Source organism: Schistocerca nitens, chromosome 5 (genome assembly GCF_023898315.1).
Source record: "Schistocerca nitens isolate TAMUIC-IGC-003100 chromosome 5, iqSchNite1.1, whole genome shotgun sequence".
Lineage (NCBI taxonomy): Eukaryota > Metazoa > Arthropoda > Insecta > Orthoptera > Acrididae > Schistocerca > Schistocerca nitens.
The window spans coordinates 850566496-850594192 of NC_064618.1; the positions used below are offsets into that span (position 1 = coordinate 850566496).

General features: G+C 42.0%; 1 protein-coding gene across 1 annotated transcript in view; it reads left to right on the plus strand.

Annotated features, from left to right (window-relative positions):
* Positions 1-3567: 3567 nt before the first annotated feature.
* LOC126260757 (uncharacterized) overlaps positions 3568-27697 on the plus strand; it is a 289462-nt gene continuing 265332 nt past the window's right edge. Inside the window, exon 1 of the mRNA XM_049958096.1 lies at positions 3568-3782. Within this exon, the coding sequence (XP_049814053.1) occupies positions 3695-3782 (88 nt within the window). The 5' untranslated portion in view covers positions 3568-3694. The remainder of the gene's footprint in view (positions 3783-27697) is intronic.

A 27697-nucleotide genomic window follows, 5' to 3' on the forward strand; every position in this document is an offset into this window, starting at 1 on the left:
TTCTTAACGTCCATTTTCCACTTCCATACATGGTTACACTCTGTACAAATACTTTCAGAAAAGACTTCCTGACACTTAAATCTATACTCCATGTTAACAAATTTTTCTTCTTCAAAAACGCTTTCCTTACCACTGTCAGTCACCATTTTATATCCTCTCTACTTCGACCATCATCAGTTACTTTGCTACCCAAATAGCAAAACTCCTTTACTACTTTAAGTGTCTCATTTCCTAATCTAATTCCCTCAGCATCACTCGACTTAACTCGACTACATTCCATTATGCCCGTTTTGTTTTTGTTGATGTTCATCTTATACCCTCCTTTCACGGCACCGTTGATTCCGTTCAGTTGCTCTTATAGGTCCTTGGCTGTCTCTGACAGAATTACAGTGTCATCGGCAAACCTCAAAGTTTTTATTTCTTCTCCATGGATTTTAATTCCTAATGCAAATTTTTATTTTGTTTCCTTTATTGCTTGCTCAATATACAGATTGAATAACATCGGGGATAGGCAACAACCCTATCTCACTCCCTTCCCCATCACTGCTTCCCTTGGATGCCCCTCGGCTCTTATAACTGCCATCTGGTTTCTGTACAAATTGTAAATAGCCTTTCGCTCCCTGTATTTTACCCCTGCCACCTTCAGAATTTGAAAGAGAGTATTCCTATCAATATTGTCAAAAGCTTTTTCTAAGTCTACAAATGCTATAAACGTAGGTTTTCCTATCCTTAATCTTCCTTCTAAGATAAGTCGTTGGGTCAGTATTGCCTCAAGTACTCCAACATTTCTACGGAATCCAAACTGATCTTCCCGAGGTCGGCTTCTATCAGTTTTTCCATTCGTCTGTAAAGAACTCGCGTTAGTATTTTGCAGCTGTGACTTATTAAACTGATAGTTCGGTAATTTTCACATCTGTCAACACCTGCTTTCTTTGCGATTGGAATTATTATATTCTTCTTGAAGTCTGAGGTTATTTCGCCTGTCTCATACATCTTGCTCACCAGATGGTAGAGTTTTGTCAGGACTGGCTGTCCCAATACTGTCAGTAGTTCTAATGGAATGTTGTCTACTCCTGGGTCCTTGTTTCGACTCAGGTCTTTCAGTGCTCTGTCAAACTCCTCACGCAGTATCATATCTCCCATTTCATCTTCATCTACGTCTTCCATTTCCATAATATTGTTCTCAAGTACATCGCCCTTGTATAGACGCTCTATTTTCTCCTTCCACCTTTCTACTTTCCCTTCTTTGCTTAGAACTGGGTTTCCATCAAAACTCTTGATATTCATACAAGTGGTTCTCTTTTCTCCAAAGATCTCTTTAATTTTCCTGTAGGCAGTATCTATCTTACCCCTAGTGAGATAAGCCTCTACATCCTTACATTTGTCCTCTAGACATCCCTGCTTAGCCATTTTGCACTGCCTGTCGATCTCATTTTTGAGACGTTTGTATTCCTTTTTGCCTGCTTCATTTACTGCATTTTTATATTTTCTCCTTTCATCAATTCAATTCAATATTTCTTCTGTTATCCACGGGTTTCTACTAGCCCTCGTCTTTTTACCTATTTGATCCTGTGCTGCCTTCACTATTTTATCCCTCAAAGCTACCCATTCTCCTTCTACTGTATTTCTTTCCCCCATTCCTGTCAATTGTTCCCATATGCTCTTCCTGGAACTCTGTACAACCTCTGGTTCTTTCCTTTTATCCAGGTCCCATCTCTTTAAATTTCCACCTTTTTGCAGTTTCTTCAGTTTTAATCTACAGTTCATAACCAATAGATTGTGGTCAGAGTCCACATCTGCTCCTGGAAATGTCTTACAATTTAAAACCTGATTCCTAAATCTCTGTCTTACCATTATATAATCTATCTGATACCTTTTAGTATCTCCTGGGTTCTTCCAAGTATACAACCCTCTTTCATGATTCTTGAACCAAGTGTTAGCTACGATTAAGTTATGCTCTGCGCAAAATTCTGCCAGGCGGCTTCCTCTTTCATTTCTTAGCCCTAATCCATATTCACCTACTATGTTTCCTTCTCTCCATTTTCCTACTGACGAATTCCAGTCAGCCATGACTATTAAATTTTCGTCTCCCTTCACTACCTGAATAATTTCTTTTATCCCATCATACATTTCATCAATTTCTTCGTCATCTGCAGAGCTAGTTGGCATATAAACTTGTACTACTGTAGTAGGCGTGGGCTTCATGTCTATCTTGGCCACAATAATGCGTTCACTATGCTGTTTGTAGTAGCTTACCCATACTCCTATTTTTTATTCATTATTAAAGCTACTCCTGCATTGCCCCTATTTGATTTTGTATTTATAACACTGTACTCACCTGATCAGAATTTTTGTTCTTCCTGCCACCGAACTTCACTAATTCCCACTATATCTAACTTTAACCTATCCATTTCCCTTTTTAAATTTTCTAACCTACCTACCCGATTAAGGGATCTGACATTCCATGCTCCGATCCAAAGAACACCAGTTTTCTTTCTCCTGATAACAATGTCGTCTTGAGTAGTCCCCGCCCGGAGATCCGAATGGGGGACTATTTTACCTCCGGAATATTTTACCCAAGAGGACGCCATCATCATTTAATCATACAGTAAAGCTGCATGCCATCGGGAAAAATTACAGCTGTAGATTCCCCTTCCATTCAGCCGTTCACGGTACCAGTACAGCAAGGCCGTTTTGGTTAGTGTGACAAGGCCAGATCAGTCAATCATCCAGACTGTTGCCCCTGCAAATACTGAAGAGGCTGCTGCCCCTCTTCAGGAACCACACGTCTGTCTGGCCTCTCAATATATACCCCTCCGTTGTGGTTGCACCTACGGTACGGCTATCTGTATCGTTGAGCCATGCAAGCCTCCCCACCAACATCAAGGTCCATGGTTCATGGGGGGATAATCTAACCTAAGGGCATACATGAAAATGATCGCTATTATTCATTATTGAATAAATGGATGTCTGCAGTATTCAATAGTTGGCCAATCTGAGCTAGGTGAATTAGAAACTCAGAGAGTAGACTTGGTAAAGGAATTCACAAACTGAACAAAAGAAGCTTAAAGACAATGTAAGAGCAGACAACAAGTTGAATACCTCCAGTTATATGAATCAACAGCATTTCCATCAAAAACGCATTGTGAAGTGTGTAATTATAGTCACTGTAAGGGTGAAAAATTTCACAAACTACGAATTAAACAATTTTTTTACAGAATAATCGACCATTACTGAATTAAGACTTACCTAATCTAATCTAACCTGAAATTCACTGTGATACAAAAATATATATCGACACAAGAAACAGACAAAATGTAGCATAGGGGAGGAATGCCTATTCCATACAGTTCAGTCGACAACAGTCCATGTAATGGCACAGAGCACTTTCTTATAAAAAACCGTACAGATATCGGAAAACAATGGAAAGCGCCACCACGAAGACAGTGCTTCCGTGACTACATCGGGCGTCCCGATTTAGAAGGCGGAGCAGCTGAGAGCGCGGCGAGTTTAGAAGGCGGCGGAGGCGAGGAGTCGGCACGCGCCCAGCTCGCAGTGTCCGGGGGGCCGAGCCTCGTGGCCGGACAGCGCACAGCGCTACGCTCGAACGCAAGACGCACGAAACTCCGTCAGCGGGGGATGGCGGACGAGAGGCGCCGCCCACAGCCGTAGCCGTGAGGGAGGCGACGCCGCCATGGGCAACGCCCAGGTGAAGGCTTCCGCCAGCTTCGCCGGCAAGCAGCGCGGAAAGCTCTCCAAGAGCGTCCACTGGAGCCATGCAGGTACGCCGGTCCCGCGCTAAAGGTCCGCTATTCATAGCATCTAGGCTCTGCGCGAGGCGATTCGCCAACAGCTGCTCGCATTCTTTCATCAATAGTCTCCCTCATTTTGAATCCAGAAAGATATGTGAAAGGGAGGTGTGAACTAGAGATCGACATCCGACGGATACGTAATATTAAGGATAGAACGAATTTGTCATTCACCTTGGTGATTTTGATCAAGTGCCATATGAGAATTTGACTTTTCTTATGTAGCGAAATGAGGAGTGATCTGTTTTACTTGGTAAAGAAAAAAAAAAAAGAAACATTCAAGTTGGCATAAATGATCTGTTTTACTTGGTAAAAAAAACATTAAAGTTGGCATAAATATTTTTTTATTTTCAACAGCCGGTTTCGACTGACTTTGCTGTCATCTTTAGGTATTCAAAATTTCTGTTTTCCATCTCACAAGCACAAGCAGAGTTCGTTTTGTTTGCAGATGACACAAGTACTGCAATAAATAGTATGTCGAGTGTAGTTCTAGAAAGATCTGCTAATGATATTTTCATGGATATTAATAAACGGCTTAAAGCCAACTCACTGACATTAAACTTCGAAAAGACTCACTGTATGCAAGAGGTTTCCACCTAGCATATGCATAAAGTATGAAGAAGAGCAGATAGAAGAGGTTGACAGTCTTAAATTCCTGGGATTACAGCTTGATAATAAATTCAGTTGGGAGGAGCACACCACAGAACTGCAGAAACGCCTTAACAAATCTGTATTTGCAATTCGAGTGTTAGCTGACATAGGAGACAAAAATGAAAAAGCTTGCATACTTTGCTTACTTTCATTACATAATGTTATAAGGCATAATATTTTGGGGTAACTCTTCAAGTCAAACAAAAGTTTTCAGAGTCCAAAAGCGTGTAATACCTATTATTTGTCGAGTAAATTCACGGACGTCCTGTAGAAACCTCTTCAAAGAACTGGGTATACTAACTACTGCCTCTCAGTATATCTACTCCTTAATGAAATTTGTCCTAAATAATATATCTCTTTTTCCAACAAACAGCTTAGTTCATACATATAATAGCAGGAACAAAAATGATCTGCACAAGGACTTAAAAGCACTTACTTTAGTTCAAAAAGGGGTCCACTACTCAGGAACACTCATCTTCAATAATTTGCCAGCAAACATAAAAAAAATTAGTTACAAATAAAGATCAGTTTAAAAGGAGCCTGAAAGACTTACTAGTGGCCAACTCCTTCTACTCCACTGACGAATTTTTTAATAGAAACAAATGATGTATATATTTTGTATATATTCATACTATTAGTATTGTTATTTCAGCTTAAAAAAATATTGACATGTTCCACATCCACGAGGATCTCCTCAGCACGGATCTATGGAACGAAAAACTAATCTAATCTAATCTAAACGCTTTCTAACACAAAATTATGAAAACCTACAGATGATGGCAACGTCTGTCGGAACTGGTTGTTAAAAATAAAGAAATATCTATACGATCTTGGCTTTAGAATGCTTTGTAACAATGAACATTTCTTCACATACCGAAAGAGAATCTGCGAAACGCGTGTGCGTAAGGTAACGGCTGTTTTCCTGTTCCTGTGTTATATAAATGTGACATGTCAGCTCCGAACATATACAACTCCATGTGCTCAGTAGTTCTGTACGGTTGAGCCAGTCCTTCAGCTTCTTTCTGGATACTTCCCAATGATCTGAACAATCATAATGACGTATGGTATTTGCCAGTAGCCTGCCCACGGTTATAACACGATTAGATATGATATATTGTGACCATCTTAGAAACGTGACTTGTTAGATGCCTTGATTTCTTGAATAAAACGTCTACAATTTTCTTGCCATTCCAGATTTATGTGTAACTCTTAACAGATTACCAACACTGGCATCTTCAGAAGCAAGTCACCCACTGTCAGAAATGTACCTCACCGTTTTTAGTGTAAATTAGCAAAATTCATAATGATGATCCACAAACTGATGTACTATCTGAAAAGTCGTTCGACCTTAAGGTTCGAATCAATTGTCTACTCATCTGCAAGTAAATGCAGGTGGCCTAAAGAATGATAACCTATCTACAAATACATTATGTATTCTACCTCATTCACGCCTGCCCTGTGTTATCTCTTTCACCTGTTCTCCCACCAACACGACAGCTCAACCTAAGTAGGCGGAAAAGTACTCCATCTCCCTAATAGGAAGTTAATAGGGCTAACACCACTTCCTTCCATTGTCATTTACACGATTCACGTCAAATCATAAACTCCTTCTGTAGTGCCAACTTTGGAAAAAAAAATGGGATTGCAAAGTTCATATGAGCTTCATTCATGCAGTTTAGGCAAGGTATTCCTTTGAATTTGCGTGCATGTTCCTTAGTCAGCTCCCTTCTTTGAAATTATTTGACTACAATTACTGCGTACAAAATATTATGGAAATTTGTTGCTTAGTGACGAATCTCTAAGGAAGCTGTCGTCAGCTCGTAAGTCTTCTGTCGAATCTGCATAGCTTTCCTCGTATTCGGGTTAACTGCCATTGTAGAAAATACCAAATTGTTGAACTAAAGCGAAGTCTCTCTCTCTCTCTCTCTCTCTCTCTCTCTCTGTGACAGAGAGAGAACGAGTGAGTAGGAGTCGATATAACCAAGGAGGAAAAAGAAAGCCTGTTGCAAGAAGAGGGGTGTAATAACGTAGATTTCGTCTCACTCTCGTTTCAACCGTCATTATATAAAGACTGTTAGTGAAGTTACGATGTTTCACGTCAAGACTACTAAATTGTAGGCCAGAAGGACGCGAGGATTTAGAAAATGACCTGCTGCCACTGTTACGCGCTTCTTGGCAAAGCCCTCCGCGAATGCGGCCCGCTCAATTTATTTTTAACATGAGTTATGCTAAGCACGCTTACCAAAATTCTCTCAGCTACTTGTTCAATAATCTGCATCGCGCGTTTCGAATATTAAGAAATTTTGGACAGAAGCAGTGATAAAAATTAGCGTTTACCCACTTGTTGATGAGACAATGAACGTAATAGGCCATACAAGAACTAAAACCAAATGTTGAAGCTGTGCCTTCACAATCTTAAACCACGGTATGTTGCCACAACTCGACTTGCGCACAACGGAAAAGAATACTTGTGTTGTCGAGAACAAAGTGTAATCTTAAAGCTCAATAGCGACCCACGGCAGTTTCGAAGAATGATTTGGAAGTGACTTGTCTTCTATCTTTAACATGAGTTACCGATGAATGAAGGAAAGAAACTCCATGGTAGCCAATAGGGATTCCAAAACTATCAATTGCGCTATCCATATACAGTCTCTAAATGCCACATTTTGAAGACATTTGATTGTTGTACCTCACAAACGCTATGCGGGATACGAAGCCAGGTTACGGCTGGATAGAGGACTTCTTCACTGACAGAAAGCAGTACAGTATTCTGAATATCAAGTCATTCAGAGAAAAATAAATAATTTCGGGTATATGTCAGCGAGATTTATAAGTCATAGTTGCGTATGTTATGTAATGATGATTTAGTGTACAGTCTTAATAACAACCATCTAAGACCTCTCATTGATGACGTAAAACTTTGACAATGTGTTACATGATAGTAAATATAGTAACATACCGCCACATCTCCAGAAAAAAAAATCAGCCTCTTGCGAATATTGATAAGTACGTCTAAATTTGAGAAATGTAAAGGCGAACGAGTCACAAGACGTAAAGTAGGATTAGCCATTGTTTATAAGGATTGTTGAGTCACATGTCACAACTGGAGTCAGTATAAATATTCTCTGGAATGATGTTCAACTGTGTAACATTCTCATCAGATTGTACTGTCGCAGAACGTTGAGTGTACTCAAAGGCGATACTGGTGGGGACCATACAATTATCTGCCTCGCGGTAGATACTAGTATACGAGGTGAGATTCAGTTTTCGCAAAGTTATTGCGACTAATATGGCGAATTTCCTAACATCCACAAGTAATTTTTATCGTTTGTAGTCGTCGAATTACGACATGGAGTTTTTTTTTTCTAATGGAACTATGTATTTTAGTCAGTAGCATTTGAAAGAATCTTCTAAGAGAGCTTCAGCGACGTAACATGTATGAGACGTGATCAAATATTGTCAAACCACTGTCCCGCCTTCAGGAGAAGATATTCCACGAAGTCGGACCTGTTGTACCAAAAGCAAGCAAGCGTGGCATCCAGGTACAGTTCGTGTGTTTGTTATGACGTCTGTCATACCAAGTGCTCATATTATTAACCTTCAGCACTGCTAAATGCCATAAAGTGATTCTGGAGAAACAATACCGCACGTTGAATTTTATCTGGAGTTAAGGGCAGTACAGACCGGTATTATAAGGCATTTCATGCCTTCATGAATCGTCGGTGTTTCCTAATAGACCTCATGTTTTTATTTCCGCCACAGAATAAAGTATAGAAGTGTTCAGTTTAGTGAACGTGCAGACCATTTTCCGTATCCTGAACGACCGTTCCAATGTTCTCCAAATGTTTTCTTAAAAGGATCTGTCATTACAAGTGCAAAACGGAAGGGTCATCTGTCATGTCGATGCCTCACTAATTGCTATATATCCATTGGGATGTCTTCCAATAACTGCGGCAGCAGCATATCGTAGGAACTCGAGATACTTGAATGTATTTAGGTTCTCATCAATGAAACAGTCACCAATGATGCGGATCTTGAAAATACGCACCAAACGTTGATAGACCAAGAGCGTTGTTTTTATCCACTTCTTAGTGTCAAAGTGGATTTGCAAGTGACAATTAGTGCATATTGAGAAGACTTACTTGCCCATGGTCTGTAAACGATGTTTCTTCCTTAAACAAAATTTCGCATAGATATGCTGATTGACTTTGCACCTTTCGTAGAAAACATTCGGAGAACTGTAAGCAATTGTGGAAGTCATTGCCACGAAGCTGTGGATGCTGCGAAACATGAAGAGAATGAACCGAAATGCCTCTTAGTGACATTTACATTGTGCGTTACTGCGGTTAAAATATTAGTCACAAGAACCACACCTGAGTTATGTATTTGCTTACATCTGGTATAATAGGACAGGAGTTTGTGGACCTCTTCTGACGGCAGAACGGTGGTTTACTGCACTGTACACTGTTCTCTTGATAAAATTCGGTCAAGTGTCATTCATGTTATGCCGCTGAAGTTCTCTGGGACGCTTCTAAATGCCACAGGAGAAACCGTTTAGTTCCCTTAGAGAGAGAGAGAGAGAGCGTCGGTCTCGTAATTCGGCGACTATAAACGATAAACATTACTTGCGAGCGTCAGGAAATACGCTATATTGTCTACTATAGCTTGGTAAAAACCGCACCTCTATATATAAATTTAATCTGGATGTATCTGAGATGGCCTACCACAGCTGCCTCATTCTGTATATTATGTACTTTTTAATGTCGACTGATCAACGTTCGTGAAAATGCTTCTGCTGCACTGCGAGATCCAACTCTAAAACTATTTTTTCAGCACAAAATTTACAAATACTGTAACACACAGCACCTACATACTTTATGGAACTTAAAGATAATATTATATAGTAAGAGTAACATACAATCAGTCATTCTTTATGCACTCAGACAGGAAACGCGTTTACTACAGAATAAAAAGTAGGTTTCTCCGGGAAATCAACAGAATCCATCACAAAACAAATGTAAACACTTAGCCAATCAAAGTAATTAGCAGAAACATCTGGTAGCGTCGAAATGAGTCACAGAACATATTTAAATAATAATTCTTAAATAACATTACTAACATAATTTCAGGTTCTAGGACTGCAGGGAAAGTGGCTGTCACAGATCTTATGGAGAGCGTCGTAAATGAAAACTGCTTGTAAATTCTTTGTGCAGTGTATATCGAAGCAAAATTTAAGCAGTTTGCAACTGTTGACAACCTGAGAGGCAGAAGAGACACTAGTTCAGCTTATGCTACCATGTAACAAAATGTTGTTTCAGGCAGACCGTCTGGGTAGTCGGAATTGTTCTTTTGTGAGAACTGTGTATAACCAGTGCGTTATGTTGTTTCAAAAAACCCATCAGCTTCATTGCACGCAATAAACACAACAAATAAGCAATTTTAGTGGTTAAAGAGGTATTCTGACAACTCTTTCTCCAAGTAGCATCTGCCAGTGGTCTAGGAAAGAGAGTAACTTCTCTGATAACAAATATTTCTCGTCGTCGACCGCTGCTTTACGAAGAATCCTCGTCGTTAACAGTGGCAGAAATTTGAGTAATTTTTGGATCTTCTGACATTTTCGAGCAACCGAAGTTTAACAGTCTGGCTCAGCGGAAAAAATAATCGATACCGTACTGTGTTTTTGACACCACAGAGTCTTAGTTCAGAACACTGGTAAATTTTTTCGGGGGTTTGACATGTGGAAGGCTGGTTATGAGAGAACAGTGGACGTAGTTTTTCTAGGACAATGCATTACTTGTAATCGGAGTTACAAGAATTACTACAATATCATTATATTTAGTGCAGTTGGCATTTGTTCCTTTATTTTTCTAATTATTAGGTATCACCACTAGATAACTATTGCCTTACATACATAAGTATTATTTACAATCATATAATAATGTGCAAATTTACAGCCTGATATTTCTACTTTAATGTGATGCCCAAATAAATCCACTTCCGCTTCATATTTTGCAGATACCCAGTTTTCTGACTCATTTAGGAGAGCTGTGTTAACGTGGGCAGCGCACGTATACTTTATGAGTGTTCATAATTGTCTTACATCAATACGCCACTGTCACTGTTTAATTTCCGCTTCTTCTAGAGATACTTACTAATCTCCGGATGATTTTAAATGTATGTTGATAATGGGCTAACTTAATCCATCGACAACAGTATGTGTCAGTACGCTTGTAAAGTCTGTTATCGTATCATCAGTTATCTGCTATATTAGCAGGTCCTTTGCCTCTCCATTTTCTGCGATCCATTGCTTCCTTCTTAAGGCTACTGTATGTTGTACCGTCCGTCGTGTCATCCAGTATCTGGAATCTCTTCCTTCCTCTTCTTCCTGTTATCGTATGCCTCGGTATAACTGCAGTTGCACTTCGACACGCCTTTTGTTGACCATTGAAATACAACTGTTTCTCCTTGAAAATCAATTTGTATATCACTATTAATATCCTTTTTATCCCTGCCAGCTAATACAAAACGAACAATTAAAGAAAGTGACGGTAGAGCTCCTCGCTGTAAAAGGAAGAGCTCAGAGGAATACACTGATAGTGATTAAAGAAAAAAAAAATAGAATTTGACAACCTTTGACAAAGAGATCATCAGAGCCGCAGCTCGGGTAGAACGCTTTCATCTTTGAGCATTCGCACACGTCGAGGTCTGAGAAAAGACGCTAAGAATTGTGATGATAACGACGCAGTTCACTTCGAAAATGTTCATTCATTGTAATGCAAATAGAAGGGATCAGATTGTGAAGCTCTAAGAGTTTTAGACTAAAGAAATGCTTTGAACACAAACATTAGCCCATTAAAATAATGACGATCAATGGAAGATAGATAGTTCTATAGATTTCTCATTTATTTCAGCTGGGGAGTTAGCTTTGATTGGTGAAGTCCGTTGGAGATCATTCCTCCTGCTATGATAATACGTTGTTCAAATTCTAAAACGTAGGTATTTCACCAGTCAGTACAAGAGTTCATTGTTGAGGTGAGAAAAGCCGGCGTTATGTACTGTGTGTCCGTAGTTTTTCGCGGAGTGAAGAGCGAAAGCTGAAAGCGGCGCCTTATCCGCGCCTTGAAACACAAACAGCGCGCGCCCACCTATTTCTGGCGAGGGGCGACACATCGGTTCCCATTGTTCGCGTCATGGCTACGCGCCAGAGCTCCCGCAACAATGGAAGGCTCGCCACCGCCGTCTGGACTCGAAAGGCCGCACAAGCCGCGAAAGGAGCCACAGCTAATTAGCCGTTGCCGACAGGCCGTGGAACGTTACGATCGATGTGCGCAAACGTGCTACTGACAGGCAGTTTTACGAGGCAGCTGAAGCGCTTGTGATTTATGTCGAAGGAGTGACTTTAAAAAAAAGTTGCTGTAAATCAAAACAACATTACCGGAATAAATTTTCACTCAGCATCGGAGTGTGCGGTAATTTGGAATTTCCTGGCGCCGGCCGCGGTGGTCTAGCGGTTCTAGGCGCGCAGTCCGGAACCGCGCGACTGCTACGGTCGCAGGTTCGAATCCTGCCTCGGGCATGGATGTGGGTGATGTCCTTAGGTTAGTTAGGTTTAAGTAGTTCTAAGTTCTAGGGGACTGATGACCTCAGATGTTAAGTCCCATAGTGCTCAGAGCCATTTTTTTGGAATTTCCTGGCAGATTCGTGGGATCATTGCATTTCGGCAAAATGAATAGAAACAGTACCCTAGGCAGTGGTTAAGCCACTTTCTCCCAGAGTGCTAGTCCTGTGTGGTATGCAGGAGAACGTCCGTGAAGTTTGAAAGTTAGGAGAAGAGGTACTGGCGGAAGTGTAGCTGCGTGGGAGGGATCGTGCTTGGGTAGCTCAGTAAGTAGACCTGCCCGCGAAAGGCGAAGCTACCTGTTTCGAGTCCCGGTGCGGAACAAAGTTTTAATCTGCCAGGACGCTTCAAGACAAAAAAAATTTATCTTAACACCCCTGAGACCCACAAATTTTTCCTTGCCCTGTAACTTATAGAACTTTTAACACATGCACAAAAGAAGCACTGCGAAACGCACGTGACAGAATGTTGCCCTGTAAGTCTCCGTAAGCAGGTGCTGAAGATCGTAATGTTGATCGCTAAAAATACTTATCAATGGCATCTGCAGTAAAATTCTACCGCACGCACTCTGTATTTTCGTTACCATAGCACGACATGCACTAAAAGTTTCATTTTCGATAACTGGCTGCTGGGAACTGTCATCGGCGTCAGAACAATACGCAGACCTGGCTAAAAAGTGATGGCTCACCTATATAAACAATCAAGTAATCTCGACTACCTAAATTCTTGTCCAACTATCAAACTTTTTCTGATGAATCTATGTTTGTTTGGACTTACTCATTCAAATCTGTCGAAAACGCACTTCTTCTATTTCTGTTGATTGCATTTATCTTTGAGCATTTGGTGATTTGTTTTTATTGCAGTTACAAAGTTATGAATATTTCATTTCTCCAAAAACCAGCTGGAAACGAAGAACACTACAGGTGAAACTTCCTAACAGATTAAAACTGTGTGCCAGGAAGTTTCATATCAGCACATACTCCGCTGCAGAGTGAAAATTTCATTCTGGAAATGCTAAAGGTGTTCCACTACAAAAAGAATTATTTATCCACTTCTCGTTAGCACGAAACGTGTTACGAGCAACTGTCTCCTTCTTTGGCCCACCTCGTTTTATTGTATTAGATGACAATATCAAAATAATTTTTTTACAGTTTATTAGCATACTTTGTTACCTCCCGTAGTACCCCTTATATCGTTCTCCTACTGGCTCTTATTCGCTACTATTCCCCTGCAGCCAGGGCCAATAAATAGTTGTGTAACATATCGTTAACAAACTTTGGCTTTCCCATGGCCACTTGAAAGCTAATAATTATGAACAAATTAGTCAGGTGCAAGCAAACCCTCACAACTGATGAAGGACGTTTCGTTTAACAATTCAGGGAACGTGTTGTTCCCAAGCATTCTGGCGTATCGATATCCCCTAAGTTGAAAGAAGTTTGGGTATTTCCTTGCTAACTCATCATTCCTCGCTTCTCACACATCACTTTGTTACAGCATTTGCTATTCAGATCCCTTGTCTCTTCTGCCTCTTTGTTCTATACAGGATGGTATTTATCTATGAACATATTTCGAGAAACAGTTCAACATTTTCGCACTTGTATACTGAAAACTACTGGGATCAGTAGATTTCGGATGACCGAGTCCACAGCACTTGATCGGTCCTACATTTTTTCGCAGCCAGTGACCCAGAATCATAGGATGGCGTTGTCAGCGCCTGGAAAGCGGTACGAGATGCTCCATGAAGATGAGTCACACTCTATTTATACACCCACGTGCTCTGTAGTGCTCTAGAATGTAACGTGGGGAATGCTAGGGCTCTGACAGCTGTTCGAGCAGGAAGTCGACGAATAGTACGAGAATTAGAAATCCAGCATTACTTCAAATAAAAAAATATAATGGTGCTTGTATTTGTCCAAACTAATGCATTCTAATGTTCGTAGACGGGAAAAAGATTAGCAAACGTCAGCTAAATCTCCAGAAAATGTTAATGTGCTTTGATAGTAGAGCGACAACTACACACGGGCTATGCATTTTGCAGAATGTACATAATTTTGTGTGGCAACAGGCACATATTCACAAATTAATTTTAGTATGGAATTGTTTTAGAGCTGCTTGTCTTTGCTACATTCACAGCAGACGAATTTCTGGACCACTGGTGGGAGTGAAATGCATGTCTTTGACATTTCTGAGAATGACCACACAGTCATTACGATATGTTGGTACTCGATAAATCTGATTACCATTGTTGATCAGTTTTCCTTTATTTGAGCAATCTATCAGGAGGTTGACTGACAACAAGTACACCGAGCGAGGTGGCGCAGTGGTTAGCACACTGGACTCGCATTCGGGAGGTCGACGGTTCAATCCCGTCTCCAGCCATCCTGATTTAGGTTTTCCGTGATTTCCCTAAATCGTTTCAGGCAAATGCCGGGATGGTTCCTTTGAAAGGGCACGGCCGATTTCCTTCCCCATCCTTCCCCAACCCGAGCTTGCGCTCCGTCTTTAATGACCTCGTTGTCGACGGGACGTTAAACAATACTAACCTAACCTAACAACAAGTACAATATACACAGACGTATTTTAAACTGTACGAATCTATAGTTTCATGGTGATGCGATTTAATAAATCTTTTATGGATGCCACCCACATGGTTTCGAAGGCCCAGACAATTATTCCCTGGTCATCTGCCGTTGTTTGGCTACTGACACGCTCCTAAGAGAGTACACTGTACATTAACGCCAACAGAAACTATTCTAAAACAGCTTCCATAGCAGAATACGCTTCAGAAATTGAACACCCGGATAACTAGCTTATGTTAGCATACTAAAAACATAATAAAAACAGAATGGAAGACATTCTGGCGTATATTTTACAGAGTGTTTCAAAGTCTTTTCATAATCGTCTATCGTTGGTAGAACACGTCGTGGGATACAGAATGTTGGCTGTCGCTTCTCGGCGATACCAGCCGTCCTTTGATATTAATTATGCCTCTGAGAGGTGGCAGGGCGTAGGCACTCTTTACCGTGCGTCTACCCTGGGTGTTGCTCTGTGTGAAAGGGGGTAACCCATCACAATTAAAATTCATGATGTACTTCTACAATTTCTGTCTCCGATTGTCAAAGACACTCACTGTTAAGATTTTCTTGTTGGAAATCATTCTGTCAGTATACTGTAGTAGCTAGTATGCAGGTCACCTGGTTAGTAGATCCTCCTAGTTCGGTGAAATCTCGCATTTTAGGGCCGATGAAGAGTGAAGCGTCACTGGGAAGCGGCAGTTGACATTCTGCCTCTAACAAAAGTTGTTCCCCCTGGACGTGTGACGTAAAGGCTTTGAAACATCCTATACAGGTACCACACACACACACACACACACACACACACACATCCTCAAGGACAAGGCCATTTTATTGACAAGTGATACGACAGATGGTTCATCAAATCAATGTAGGAGTGTATGACAGCAAATTGAGACCAAATGAAACACACAAGTCACAGTACACAGAGTAACCCCTTAGGCAGCAAATCAGGCGGGTATTCTCGCCTGCAAATCATCAAAAAAGTGCCGAATGGCATCCTGCGATAGATTGTCCCAAGCATCTCGCGCCTTTTGTTGCAATTCAGTGACGATTCTGGCAGCTCTGCAGAACGAGTGACTTGGCGCTTCATCACGTCCCATACATTCCCAATTGGCAGGAGATCTGGTGATCTTGCTAGCCAGGGCAGTTGTTATACACCTCCAACAGCACGTTGTGTTGTAGCTGCCGTTATGTGGACATTGTCCTGCTGAAAAAACACACCTCCATTCGAAGGAGTGGCAGTTGCACGGGGATAAAAACATGTGCAGTATAGGGGGTGGTGGTTACTTTAACCTGCAGAAACACCCTATGTGACCGCGATTTGTTAATTATTGCCCCCCCCTCCCACCGTGATGCCTAGGATGAGACCTGCGCGTCATGGATGAATGCACTCCGGAATAGGCCCTTATCGGTAGTACGCCAACACCTCTACGTCCACCACTCACATACAAACAGAACCTACTCTCATCACTGAAGACAGTAGAGTGCCATTCCACACTCCAGTTAACTCTTTCGCGACACCAGAATAGTCATGCTTGGCGGCGTGGTGATGTCAGTGGCAGCCTGGACAGAGGCATACGTGATCTTAATCCTACTGTTAGCAGACGGCTCCCGATGATGTCTGATGACACAGCAGGTGAGTGCGTGTGTCCAGAGTCCATCCCTGGGTTATGTTCGGTCTCCCACTGTTGCTCGAAGAATGCGCCGATCTTTACTGGGTCTATACTGCGCGGACGTCCAGACTCTGATCTACACTTGTGGAAATGTTCCACAGACCACTGCTGAAAGACACGTTGTGCCAAACACGTGCAACAATCTGTCGATGCGTCTATCCAGCTTCAACAGAGGGGGCACAAACAGGCCTCCTGGGCGTCATCTGATCGTCGATGACCATTTATGGCGGTTGACATCGCAGTGAAAGTCCTTACATAAGAATTGAAGATCTTGTGATAAAGCTGTGACCTCTAAATATACATTCACACTGCAAAAACTGTATGAAAAAGACAGTAGACGGGTTAAATTATATAGTTTTCCATTTTTTCACTGTCTCGGTTTTGTCAAGATCAGCCAGTAAGGCAACCACGAAATTTTCGCATCTTTATGAATTTTGTGACTTAACATAAATGTTGACAATTGAATTGTGTTATTATGTGTTCAGTGATTTATAACCTACGGATAAGAAACAGTCCTTAGCAAGCAGCGATTTCTAATGTTAACGCACTAATTATCATATAAATACTAAATTGTTCAAAACTCATCCCAAATATTCGCATTGTTTGAGATCCAAGATACTTTCTAGCAAGGTCACATGTATTCACTGGCTCCGAAGGCCTGTTATAGTAAGATGAATGTGTTCACTGCTCCTTATTCATTTGGAATCTTGCTACACGGTATCACAATGTTGCTTGTGGGCTTCTAGGGCCAGTTCAAGGCTGACATGGATCTCTTAAAATTGTGGCTTATCAAATACACTCCAGGTATGCAGTTTTACGGTTTTCACAAAACACTGTTTTGAAATTACTTTTCCCCTATGGACTACGACTACTGGAACTGCTTACCTGTATGAGCTACTAATGTCAGTTCACGTATAACTTAGACGCAACAAAAAGACAAAGTAGTGTGAGATCCGTTCACATGCTCAACATAAAATCACAACTAACTACATATGGCGCCATTTCTAAACTCGTTAAAAATAGAATGTACGTGTAACTCCAGCACAGGATTTTGTGGTGTCCTTCTCGAAGAAGTAATGATCCAACAAATTTACAGAGAGCGTATAACCAAGACACGAAGCTGCCATATCGCATTAGCGAATAAATCAAAATAGAAACTTGAAATAAAGTAAAATTCAATGATTATTGCAAAATATGTTCAGTTGGCAACAAAAAAACAGGCGCTGATCTTAGCATTCCCAACAAAGTCTACGTATCATTTGGCTATATTCGTATCATATGGGCAGTAAAAAGATATTGTTAATGTGCCCACCTATTCGGATTAACGTCGTGGAGTGCTGATGTTACAAGGAAATTCGAACGAGCCAGGATAATGTAAAGAGTAATACTCACGTAGTCGAGTCTCAGGTATCCTGTAGGAAGTAAGTGAGATGAATAGTGCAGTTCAGTGGAAGTGCACACATCTATCGTTGGGAACGCTGCGGCTCAAGACCAGGACGATAATTATTTTTCCCCTTTGAATACATGGCCAACGGCCTTGCCGCAGTGGTAACACCGTTCCCGTCAGATCACCGAAGTAAAACGCTGTCGGGCTGGGCTAGCACGTGGATGGGTGACCATCCGGTCTGCCGAGCGCTGTTGGCAAGAGGGGTGCATTCAGCCCTTGTGAGGCAAACTGAGGAGCTACTTGATTGAGAAGTAGCGGCTCCGGTCTCGGAAACTGACATACGGCCGGGAGAGCGGTGTGCTGACCACGTGCCCCTCCATATCCGCATCCAGTGACGCCTATGGGCTGAGGATGACACGGCGGCCGGTCGGTGCCGTTGGGGCTTCATGACCTGTTTGGGAGGAGCTTTGTATACATGGATTATGATAACCTACACCAAACGCTTGTTCACACAACCGTTAAACACCGTAACCATTCCAACACGTGACAGTTTCGCCATTGTGTCAGGTTCCTTATTTGCAAACCCGTCTACATCAATGCGTAATAATGTCACAGTCAGTGAGCTACATTGTTCATGATTCTGTGTGTCACTACGTCAACGTGATGTGTTGTGTGGGCATGTCGGAGCCACACTTGACAACCGACTGTGGGTATGAAAAGACACCGCGTCTGAGACACGACTGCCGATTTGGTAAAGGTTGGGTATTCAGCGTGTCGAGCTGTAGGATTGTTACAATACACTGTTGGCTATTAAAACTGCGATACCAGGAAGGACAGGAAAATAGCAAAAACCGAAATCTTAGTTATTTTGCGTATACGGTACTGTAGGAATAATGCGTGATTAAATTTGTCGATAGTTTGGAAGTCAGTAGGGAACGAAATTTGGTAAGCAGGGCTGCCAACTCTGACAACAACAATGACTCCAAACCAGCTGAACATCAAGTCGAACTATGACTGGGTGAGAGACACCAGTACATCATTCCATGCTGCTGCTTCAGCTGTAGGTCAAACGTCATTCGCTGTAATGGCTACCGGTCTCTCGGTAACCCATGACCAGACGTTTTCAGTGGATGAGTGTTCTGGACAACATGGCCAGGGTAGCAGTGGTACACCCTCTGTATCAAGCTTGTTATATTTTTTTGTGGGATTTTAGGGCGCAAAACATCTAAGGTCATAAGCGCCCAGTAAAGAACCAGAGAATGCTGGGACCGCGAGGGGAGAAAACCGTTACGAGGCCCAATAGAAAAGGGAAGAAAAAAACAAATCTGAAACATCAAGACGTTACGGAAGAGTAACTAAAAGACCTCGACAAGAAACCGGAGTCACCAGGTAGAAATCAAATCTCTTTTGCCATATTACTGCTTTTTAAGAAACTTAAAACGCGAGCCACAGCTCGCACGTCATCTACTAAAATGTCCGGCAAAGCGGGAGGCAAGCTTGGTGAAAGACAACGGCACATAGATCTCGAAGACAGGGCACAGCCGCTGGCCTTAAGACGTCAAAGATGTAACGGCAGCTGTCCAAATTGTAGACTACGCAGACCAGAGGTGAACGTTTTGTGCACACAGCGGCACCCCATGCCATCGCGCCATATGCTGGGCCTGAATGGTGTCTGAAAGGCGGATGCATTGGCGCTCTTGTGTACAGTGTTTTCGTGCGTTCCACGGAGCGTTCCTGTCTACGCAAGGGAAGCGGCGACAATACTCGCCGTGGCGCTTCGGGCGTCGTCGCGCTATCCGTGTGGATCCTTGTCTTACCCGTTTCTTTACTCGAGATACGCGGCGTGGCTGTACAATCGAGCACGACCGAGCGATCAACACGCCTGGCCCCTCGGAAGGTAGTCGCGTGGGTCAGTTGACTTCCTACACCGTTTCGGATTCGTATCACAGTCCAACGTGAGCAGCATGATGGCGGAACGACCAACTGCGGCCTCTGTAGGCCACCGTCCTGTCGTTGCCGTATCCCGACATATGCTGGTTTCTCCTTGTTACACGAACCGTAAACACGATCCTATTACAAACACCCTGTATTCAAAACCAATTTATGAATAATTATTCCTTATACACAGAACGCAGATTACGTTAGTCCTACCTACTATTTCCGATAGCTCTGAAATTCTAACCATTTGCATAGCCAAACACGGCAATTTCACAGTTGTTGCATGTCGCCTTCATGGTACTGCAGTTTTTATAGCTATGTTGTTGTTGTTGTGGTCTCCAGTCCTGAGACTGGTTTGATGCAGCTCTCCATGCTGCTCTATCCTGTGCAAGTTTCTTCATCTCCCAGTACCTACTGCAACCTACATCCTTTTATAGCTAGAATGTACACAATTTTAGCTTCTATTCAGATTCGAGACAAAACTCGATAAATCCGCTAGTCGTAAAGTAACGGAAGCCAAATTATACTCACAAAACACCTTTTTTCCGTGGAATGCAAAGTATTCTGTCAGGCGTTCGCCGTACTCTTAGGACACTTAGTCTGCCGACAGTTCAGTCTTCAGTGACGTATCAACATTCTTTTACGTCAAAACCTGTGTGTACAAGCCTCAGGGATTCGAATTTACGTTATGTGTCTCCATTCTCTAAAGGCGATCGCGTTGCTGTTTCATCCTGGGAGAACTGGTCTGCTTCAGTGTATTAGCAGTATAAACACTAAACTAGTAACTCAATATGTTTAAACATGTAATGTTACTAATTGTGTTCAAACAACATTCACTAGGAGTCATTTAATTACAGCTACACCACTCAATTCACAGTAATAAAAGGGATAATGGTTGGTTTACTGAGCAGGCTAAAATCGTACTTTGCAACAGACTATCAAAAGGAAGCTGACTGAAACTCATATATAATGCATTGATTGAGCTAAGGGAGCTCGTGAATCACGACTAGGCGCGTAATACCCCAAACGATAGCAAATGCCCTTTTCAAAGAGGTGATCCGTTCTTAAAAGATCTCAGTGTTAGGTATGATCTGTTTCAATAATGGGGTGATATTTTACTTGACGGATCTAGATACGCCGGAGCACGGATCAAACACTAGAACGCTGTTCAAACGAGTCTTACTTAACAGTTAATACTACTGACAAAACCAGTATCTAAGCACTATAATCATAAGCAGTTTGGCGATAGTGATTCACTGCAAATGTAGATTATCGAATCTGGGTTCAGAAGAAACACGTATTCGACAGCTCTGATGCCAGACATATAAAATACGATTTAGACTCCATGTTTGCCGGCTGTCAATCTAGAAAAGTTAATCCATCTCTGCTGGATAATCTGGAGAAATTTATTACAGTGTTGTTACAAATTATTAAAGTGACAGATCCTAAAAGCTCTGTTCCTGCAGTTACTCTGATGCTCATGTTGTTGTTGTTGTGGTCTTCAGTCCAGAGACTGGTTTGATGTAGCTCTCCATGCTACTCTATCCTGTGCAAGCTTCTTCATCTCCCAGTACCTACCGCAACCTACATCCTTCTGAATCTGCTTAGTGTATTCACCTGTTGGTCTTCCTCTACGATTTTTAACCTCCATGCTGCCGTCCAATACTAAATTGGTGATCCCTTGATGCCTCAGAACATGTCCTGCCAACCGATCCCTTCTTCTCCACAAATTTCTCTTCTGCCCAATTCTGTTCAGTACCTCCTCATTAGTTATGTGATCCACCCATCTAAGCTTCAGCATTCTTCTGTAGCACCACATTTCGAAAGCTTCTATTCTCTTCTTGTCTAAACAATTTATCGTCCATGTTTCACTTCCATACATGGCTACACTCCATACAAATACTTTAAGAAACGGCTTTCTGACTCCTAAATCTATAATCGATGTTAACAAATTTCTCTTCTTTAGAAAAGCTTTCCTTGCCATTGTCAGTCTACATTTTATATCCTCTCTACTTCGACCTTCATCAATTACTGATGCCCATATCACGGTCAAAAAATGTTTGCTCCGTATTATTTTCCACGTAACTAACTAAACAGGCTTCCTTAGAACTGATATAGACCACGCTTTTCTTCCTCGGATATCCCGGGAATTTCATTTTTTAGTTAGAAATTGATAGTCGAGTGAATGCCTTGCATTAACTATCCCGAGCACAATATAATGACATTTGAGGAGAAAAATATATCCACGAATTATCTTAGACTGGTACTTAGCAACTTACGCTTAGCTAAATCTGTCCTTAATACCCGAAGTCACTGATGCACCCAGGTTTGGTCATGATCACCTCACGCAATTCAGAACAAATACAGCGTAAATAAGAAACTTTCCGCACTAATACCTTGCCTGAAAAATGATAATACATGGAGATGTAAAATTACTGTTCCAATGCTAAAATTACTGTACCAATGCTATGGTTTAAATTTCATTTCCATCAGTGTATTGGGTTAAATGTCAATTTCCTTCGCAGGTTGAGGTGTAATGCACGCTGCATCCGTGGATGTCGACAAGCCACACGTGCGTCTACGGCCTTACTGAATGGTAGCCTCTTTTCGATGTCTGAGTTCGGCTTTGGAAAACCCATGTTTCCTGAGCCGGGAACCAGTAGGCTCCATCAGTCCTCTATAATCGTAGGCTTGATGCATGCTTCAGCGACTTCCATGCGGCCAAAGATTGAACGTTGTGTCGCAGGGAGACGGAATCTTGCCTTAACCACTAGGCTAGTGAAGATGGGACTAAGTCCTTTACGTGCCGATGGGGTGAATTACTGTTGAAACGAAAACATTCGTGCCAACTATAATACCGAATTTGTACAAGGAAAACAGAGTTCTGTCTCGGTGGCCCCTTATTTTCCTAGCTACTCTTGGGACACAGAAGGATCCTACGCCAACTATAGACGCGTCAAGCTTGTCGGGTAGTCCGATGTTAGCATCCAGACAACAAAGTTATCTCCTGTGTCTAGTTCACTTTGGAAAATAATACACCACGACCTTTGATAAATACCGTTTTCGTTGCAAACTGTGGAAGGAGCGTTCGTGAAAGTATCGCCTTCCTAAATGGTTCAAATGGCTCTGAGCACTATGGGACTCAACTGCTGAGGTCATTAGTCCCCTAGAACTTAGAACTAGTTAAACCTAACTAACCTAAGGACATCACAAACATCCATGCCCGAGGCAGGATTCGAACCTGCGACCGTAGCGGTCTTGCGGTTCCAGACTGCAGCGCCTTTAACCGCACGGCCACTTCGGCCGGCATCGCCTTCCTACAGACATAAAGCGTTGTCGAGGCGTTCAGAGATACACACATCCACCAAGAGCCTGGGTAACATCACACTCTCCATCGGGACAGCGTGATCCATCCAAATAACTGTTAAATGTAAAACCGCTTCGAGACTACGCCATTAACAAAGAGCTACATACCGCGTTAAATTGCAGCAATGAGGTTGTAAGCTGTTAGAATATCATGACTAGGGATACCAAAGGACTTCAACAACAATGGGAAGGTGAAAGTATCACCAAAGTAATGATAGTTGTGAATCTAGTAAAAGTTGAGTTCGAAAAGATAGGTGTTTTATTCTGACATTCGCCGTACCAAAGTTGCCCGAATACAGTGCTCCAGAATCCACCGGCCTTAAATTTAGACCCTATATCTAATCCTATAAGCATTTCAGTCACACCGTCATGGTGTTCAAATAACAGTCTGTGTGCTAAAGATGCTATTTAGCTGCTCAGGAATAAAATATTCGGTGCACTGCTCCGGCCATGTGTGTTAATTGCTCTCATGAAAGCCCTTTCGAACAGAAAATGTCTGGTCTTCATAGAAGAGAAGAGCACCCAGAAGAGGAAGATTAGGCAACATAGCTCATATTCTAAGGCAAAGGAAGCTAAGACATTGCAACAGAGTACTTTCGAGAAATTATTCGTTTCAGCGATGAAGCTGCCTAGTATCGAAGACAATGTCCGATAGCGAAAACATGTCGACCTGCGCTTGCAATTGTAATTGTAGACCTGCACCACTAACTAAATAAACTGGTACGCTTAGCACAAAAACTATGGTGGAGGTAGAGCGTGTTGTTGAGAAGCCTCTGCCCATGTCACGGTAGGCAGACAGATGCATAAGAACTGTTCTACTTCTTATTAAACAGCTTTACAATCGTCATCAAAAGCAGAGCAAGAGACGAAGAAAAACTAACCACAAAGACCCAGTACAAAACCGTCACACAATACGACCTAAATCATTTTTAGACAGAGACGATGACGACTATTCGTACGATTGTACCGACGTCGATATACCCATGGTTTCCCAAACTGTGTTCCGCAGGACGCAATTGCTCCGCAAAACACTATTAATAATATGGCGGGGTTTTTCTACCTTCTTGACGATGCTAGCTATTTTGTATTTTGTTATGATCCTTCTGTTATTAGATATGATTTAAAGTTGAAGTAATCACTGAACAAAACAAGTTTCTCATTTTTATATTAACCTTCGAAATAACCAAGATGTTCCATCAGAGTACCAAGATTCTCAGATTATTCATGTCCGCAGCTCGTGGTCGTGAGCCAAATTATTCGGTTAGAGGAAAAGGTTGGGAACCCCCGGTCGACTGTCAACAGGTTCAAGATACATGCGGAGGAGTTACGATTTCTTGCACAAGGAAGACCAATGTGTGTGTATCTTGAAGAGGAACATTTTCTTCTGGGGGCTCTATGCTATAAGGTTAAAGCCTCCACAAAAAGGGCGATCTTAATGGAGAGCTTGAGAAGGAGAAGCTATTTTTGTAAAAGTTACATCCAACTCTGATCTCTCCTTGCCACTACCAGCTTGCAAGCAGTAGTTGTATCAGTGTAGACCCATCACAGATTAACTACATATTCTCTCTATCTATCGTCACATGAAATTCTAGGTCAAGACGCTCTCATTCAACTCAGTATGCACCTCACCCAACAGTTCCTCCTATGAGGGGATTTTAAAGCAGACCACATCCTGTCAGGTTTCAGCTACTACTTCCATTGAGGGTTTCCTAATTTGTGACTGTTGAACAAAGAGCAGAACATTGCTTCACCGCCGCAACGGAATGTGAACTGCTAACGATGTATCGGTATGCTCTGTACCCCAATCACACACTGTTCAAAGGGGAGTGGTCAGTGGCGTGCACCCTAGTGGCCAAGTCATTCTACGCTGCTTCAGTTATGCGCCGGCGTTCATCAGTCGCACGTTCTGCCAACTGATAGCCTGCCTCTCGGCAGTCCGTGGCTAAATATGTTCAGCTAGAGAAAGATCTGGAAAACGTGCTGTTGAGGACAACTGTCCATCACCGTCTGTATAGAGGTCGGCCAGGGCATCAATGACAACTAGTGGCCTTGTGAATTATTTTGTTCACAGAAAACGTGAAAGTAGGACACAGCCATCGTTCTTAACACCACAGAAATGTAACGGCTGCTGTTCAAATTAGCGGCAACGCGAACCAGAGGTGATCGTGTTGTTTACCCAATGGCACCCTACAACATCAGGCCAGATACTGAGCCTATACGACGATAACGAATGCAACCTTGCAACATTCGTTCTCCTCAGGGCCTCCAGACAATGTAGGATAATTTTGGTGTTTTTTGCAGAACCGGTAATCGTCTGAAAAGACGACGCCGTGAGACTCCCATACCCAAGATTGTTGACGAGCGCAGGTCTGGCTCGGCTACCGCTTCAAAGGAGGCCGCACTAATGGTTGCCCGTGCCACTCCAGACTTCGTCGCTCTAACCGTATAGATTCTTGTCGCTGCAAACAAGACTATTTTTTCAGTCACAATACATGACGTGGCTGTTCAAGCCTGCGAAAAAATACATGTCCACTCGAGCGCAAGTCTCGTGGGATCGGTGAAATTCCGACACGCAAGGTGTAACACTAACTTCTCGTAAGCAACCAACATTCAATTGTTATTTATGAATGAGAACTTCCTTGGGTAATCCTTCCACGTACACAGCGTGCAGATGGGTTTACTCCTGTCTGTTTCCACGGCTGTGTCGATTGTTTATGATTGGCATAACCAAATATGTCGTACATTTCATACTATACGACACGAGCGCACCAGTCTCAATGACGTTTCACGCCGCACGAGCTACGGTGGCTCCTTGTCGCTACGTTAATGCCAATAACACAGTGCAGTCGTGTAACACCCAACTACTTTTTTAAATAGTCTATCGGTACATGGATAAAGCATTGTTACATTCGATGAGAACTGCCTGGAGATGGAAAACTGCGTGCCGTATGTATACTACGTGTATGTGCTACGTTCATAAATCTCTACATGTGGCTTTATTGCAAACATCGATATCCGAGGTCACAGTCAGCGACTCCCACTGCGAATATATTTTGTATTTTTTTGCGAGGACAGAAAATAATTTAAGTGGGGATCAGCTCTGTAATACAGAGATGAGTACGGTAAAACTTTAGAAACAATGTACAGTGTCTGGACTTCAGCTTAAGCGTGTTGCAGAGTATCTCGCACATTCCTGTTTAGATCAAGGATGAGCCAGTCTCATTAATTTGTTGTACTGCACTGCGTGACAAAAAAAGTGAAGCACCCAGGAATGAAATGCAACTTCAAAGGTTGAGAGGATGTGTGATGTTATGTCAGTGATTAAAAAATGGAGTCAAACTTACAAAGAATTTGGCAGTATGTGCCAGTTATCAATGTGAAGCGGCGCCCCCTCTGACCTGAATGCGTGCACTGATTTGGTTGGGAAGGTTGTTATAAAGCCGTTGATCCTCTCCTGAGACGGGCTGTTGTAACTGGGCCTTGGTGTCCTGGACATTGGCTCTGGGACAGAGATGACTCCCCTGCGTCGTCTGAGATGGTGAAACGCGTCTTCTATTGGGGACGGATGTGGGGATATTTCTGGCCACGGCTGTACCCCACCATCACGCAGTCACTTCGTAGAGACACGTACTGTGGGTACAGGAATTATCCCGTTGAAAAATAGTCCCACGATACTGTCGCAAGGGGTAACACGTGAGGACGCGGAGATGTCCGTGTTAGTTAGTTAGTTATGTGTTCCATTGATCAATAGCACGGAAAAACCGTTATGATGTGGAAAGTGTCAAATGCTACAGGAAACAAAGTTTTTTTTTTACATTATAATGTTATACCTAAATATTTCTATTATCTATCCCATTCCCTTAAAGGGCGCAAAATGCATATATTATATCTCCAGATTTATTTACTCAGATTCAAGAATTCATCTATGGTATAGAAGGCGTTGTCAAGCAGGTATGATTTCAATTTGTTTTTGAAACTATTACTGCTGTCTGTCAGACACTTTATTTCATCTGGTAATTTATCAAAAAGTTTTATAGCTGCATATTTTACCCCTTTCTGTGCCAAAGATAGGAGAAGTTAAGGATAGTGTAGGTCTTTCTTTTTTCTGGTACTGAAATCATGAATGTCGCTGTTGATTTTGAACTGGTCCATGTTGTTGAGAAAAAATTTCATTACTGAGTAAATGTACTGTGAAGCAGTGGTAAGAATTCCTAACCTTTTAAACAGATGCCTACAAGATGTGCGACTATGAACCCCACACATTATTCTAACTACTTTCTTTTGAGCTGTGTATACCTTTTGCCTAAGTGTTGAGTTTCCCCAGAATATTATTCTGTATAACATCAGAGAGTGGAAGTATGCAAAGTATGTTAGCTTACTAATTTCTATATCCTCATAATTGGCAATTATACTGATTGCAAAACTTGCTGAACCTACGCGCTTCAGGAGATCCAAAATATGAATTTTCCAGTTAAGATTCTCGTCTGTATGTACACCCAAAAACTTACTTTGCTCTATCCTGGCTACTGACTTTTTTGATGTGTTATGTTTATTGAAGGAATTATAATTTTTGCAGCAGAAAATTGGATGTAGTGTATTTTTTCAAAGTTCAGAGCTAGCCCATTCCCAGAAAACCAATTAATAACTTTTTCAAAGACCTTATTTGTATCATTTTCTAT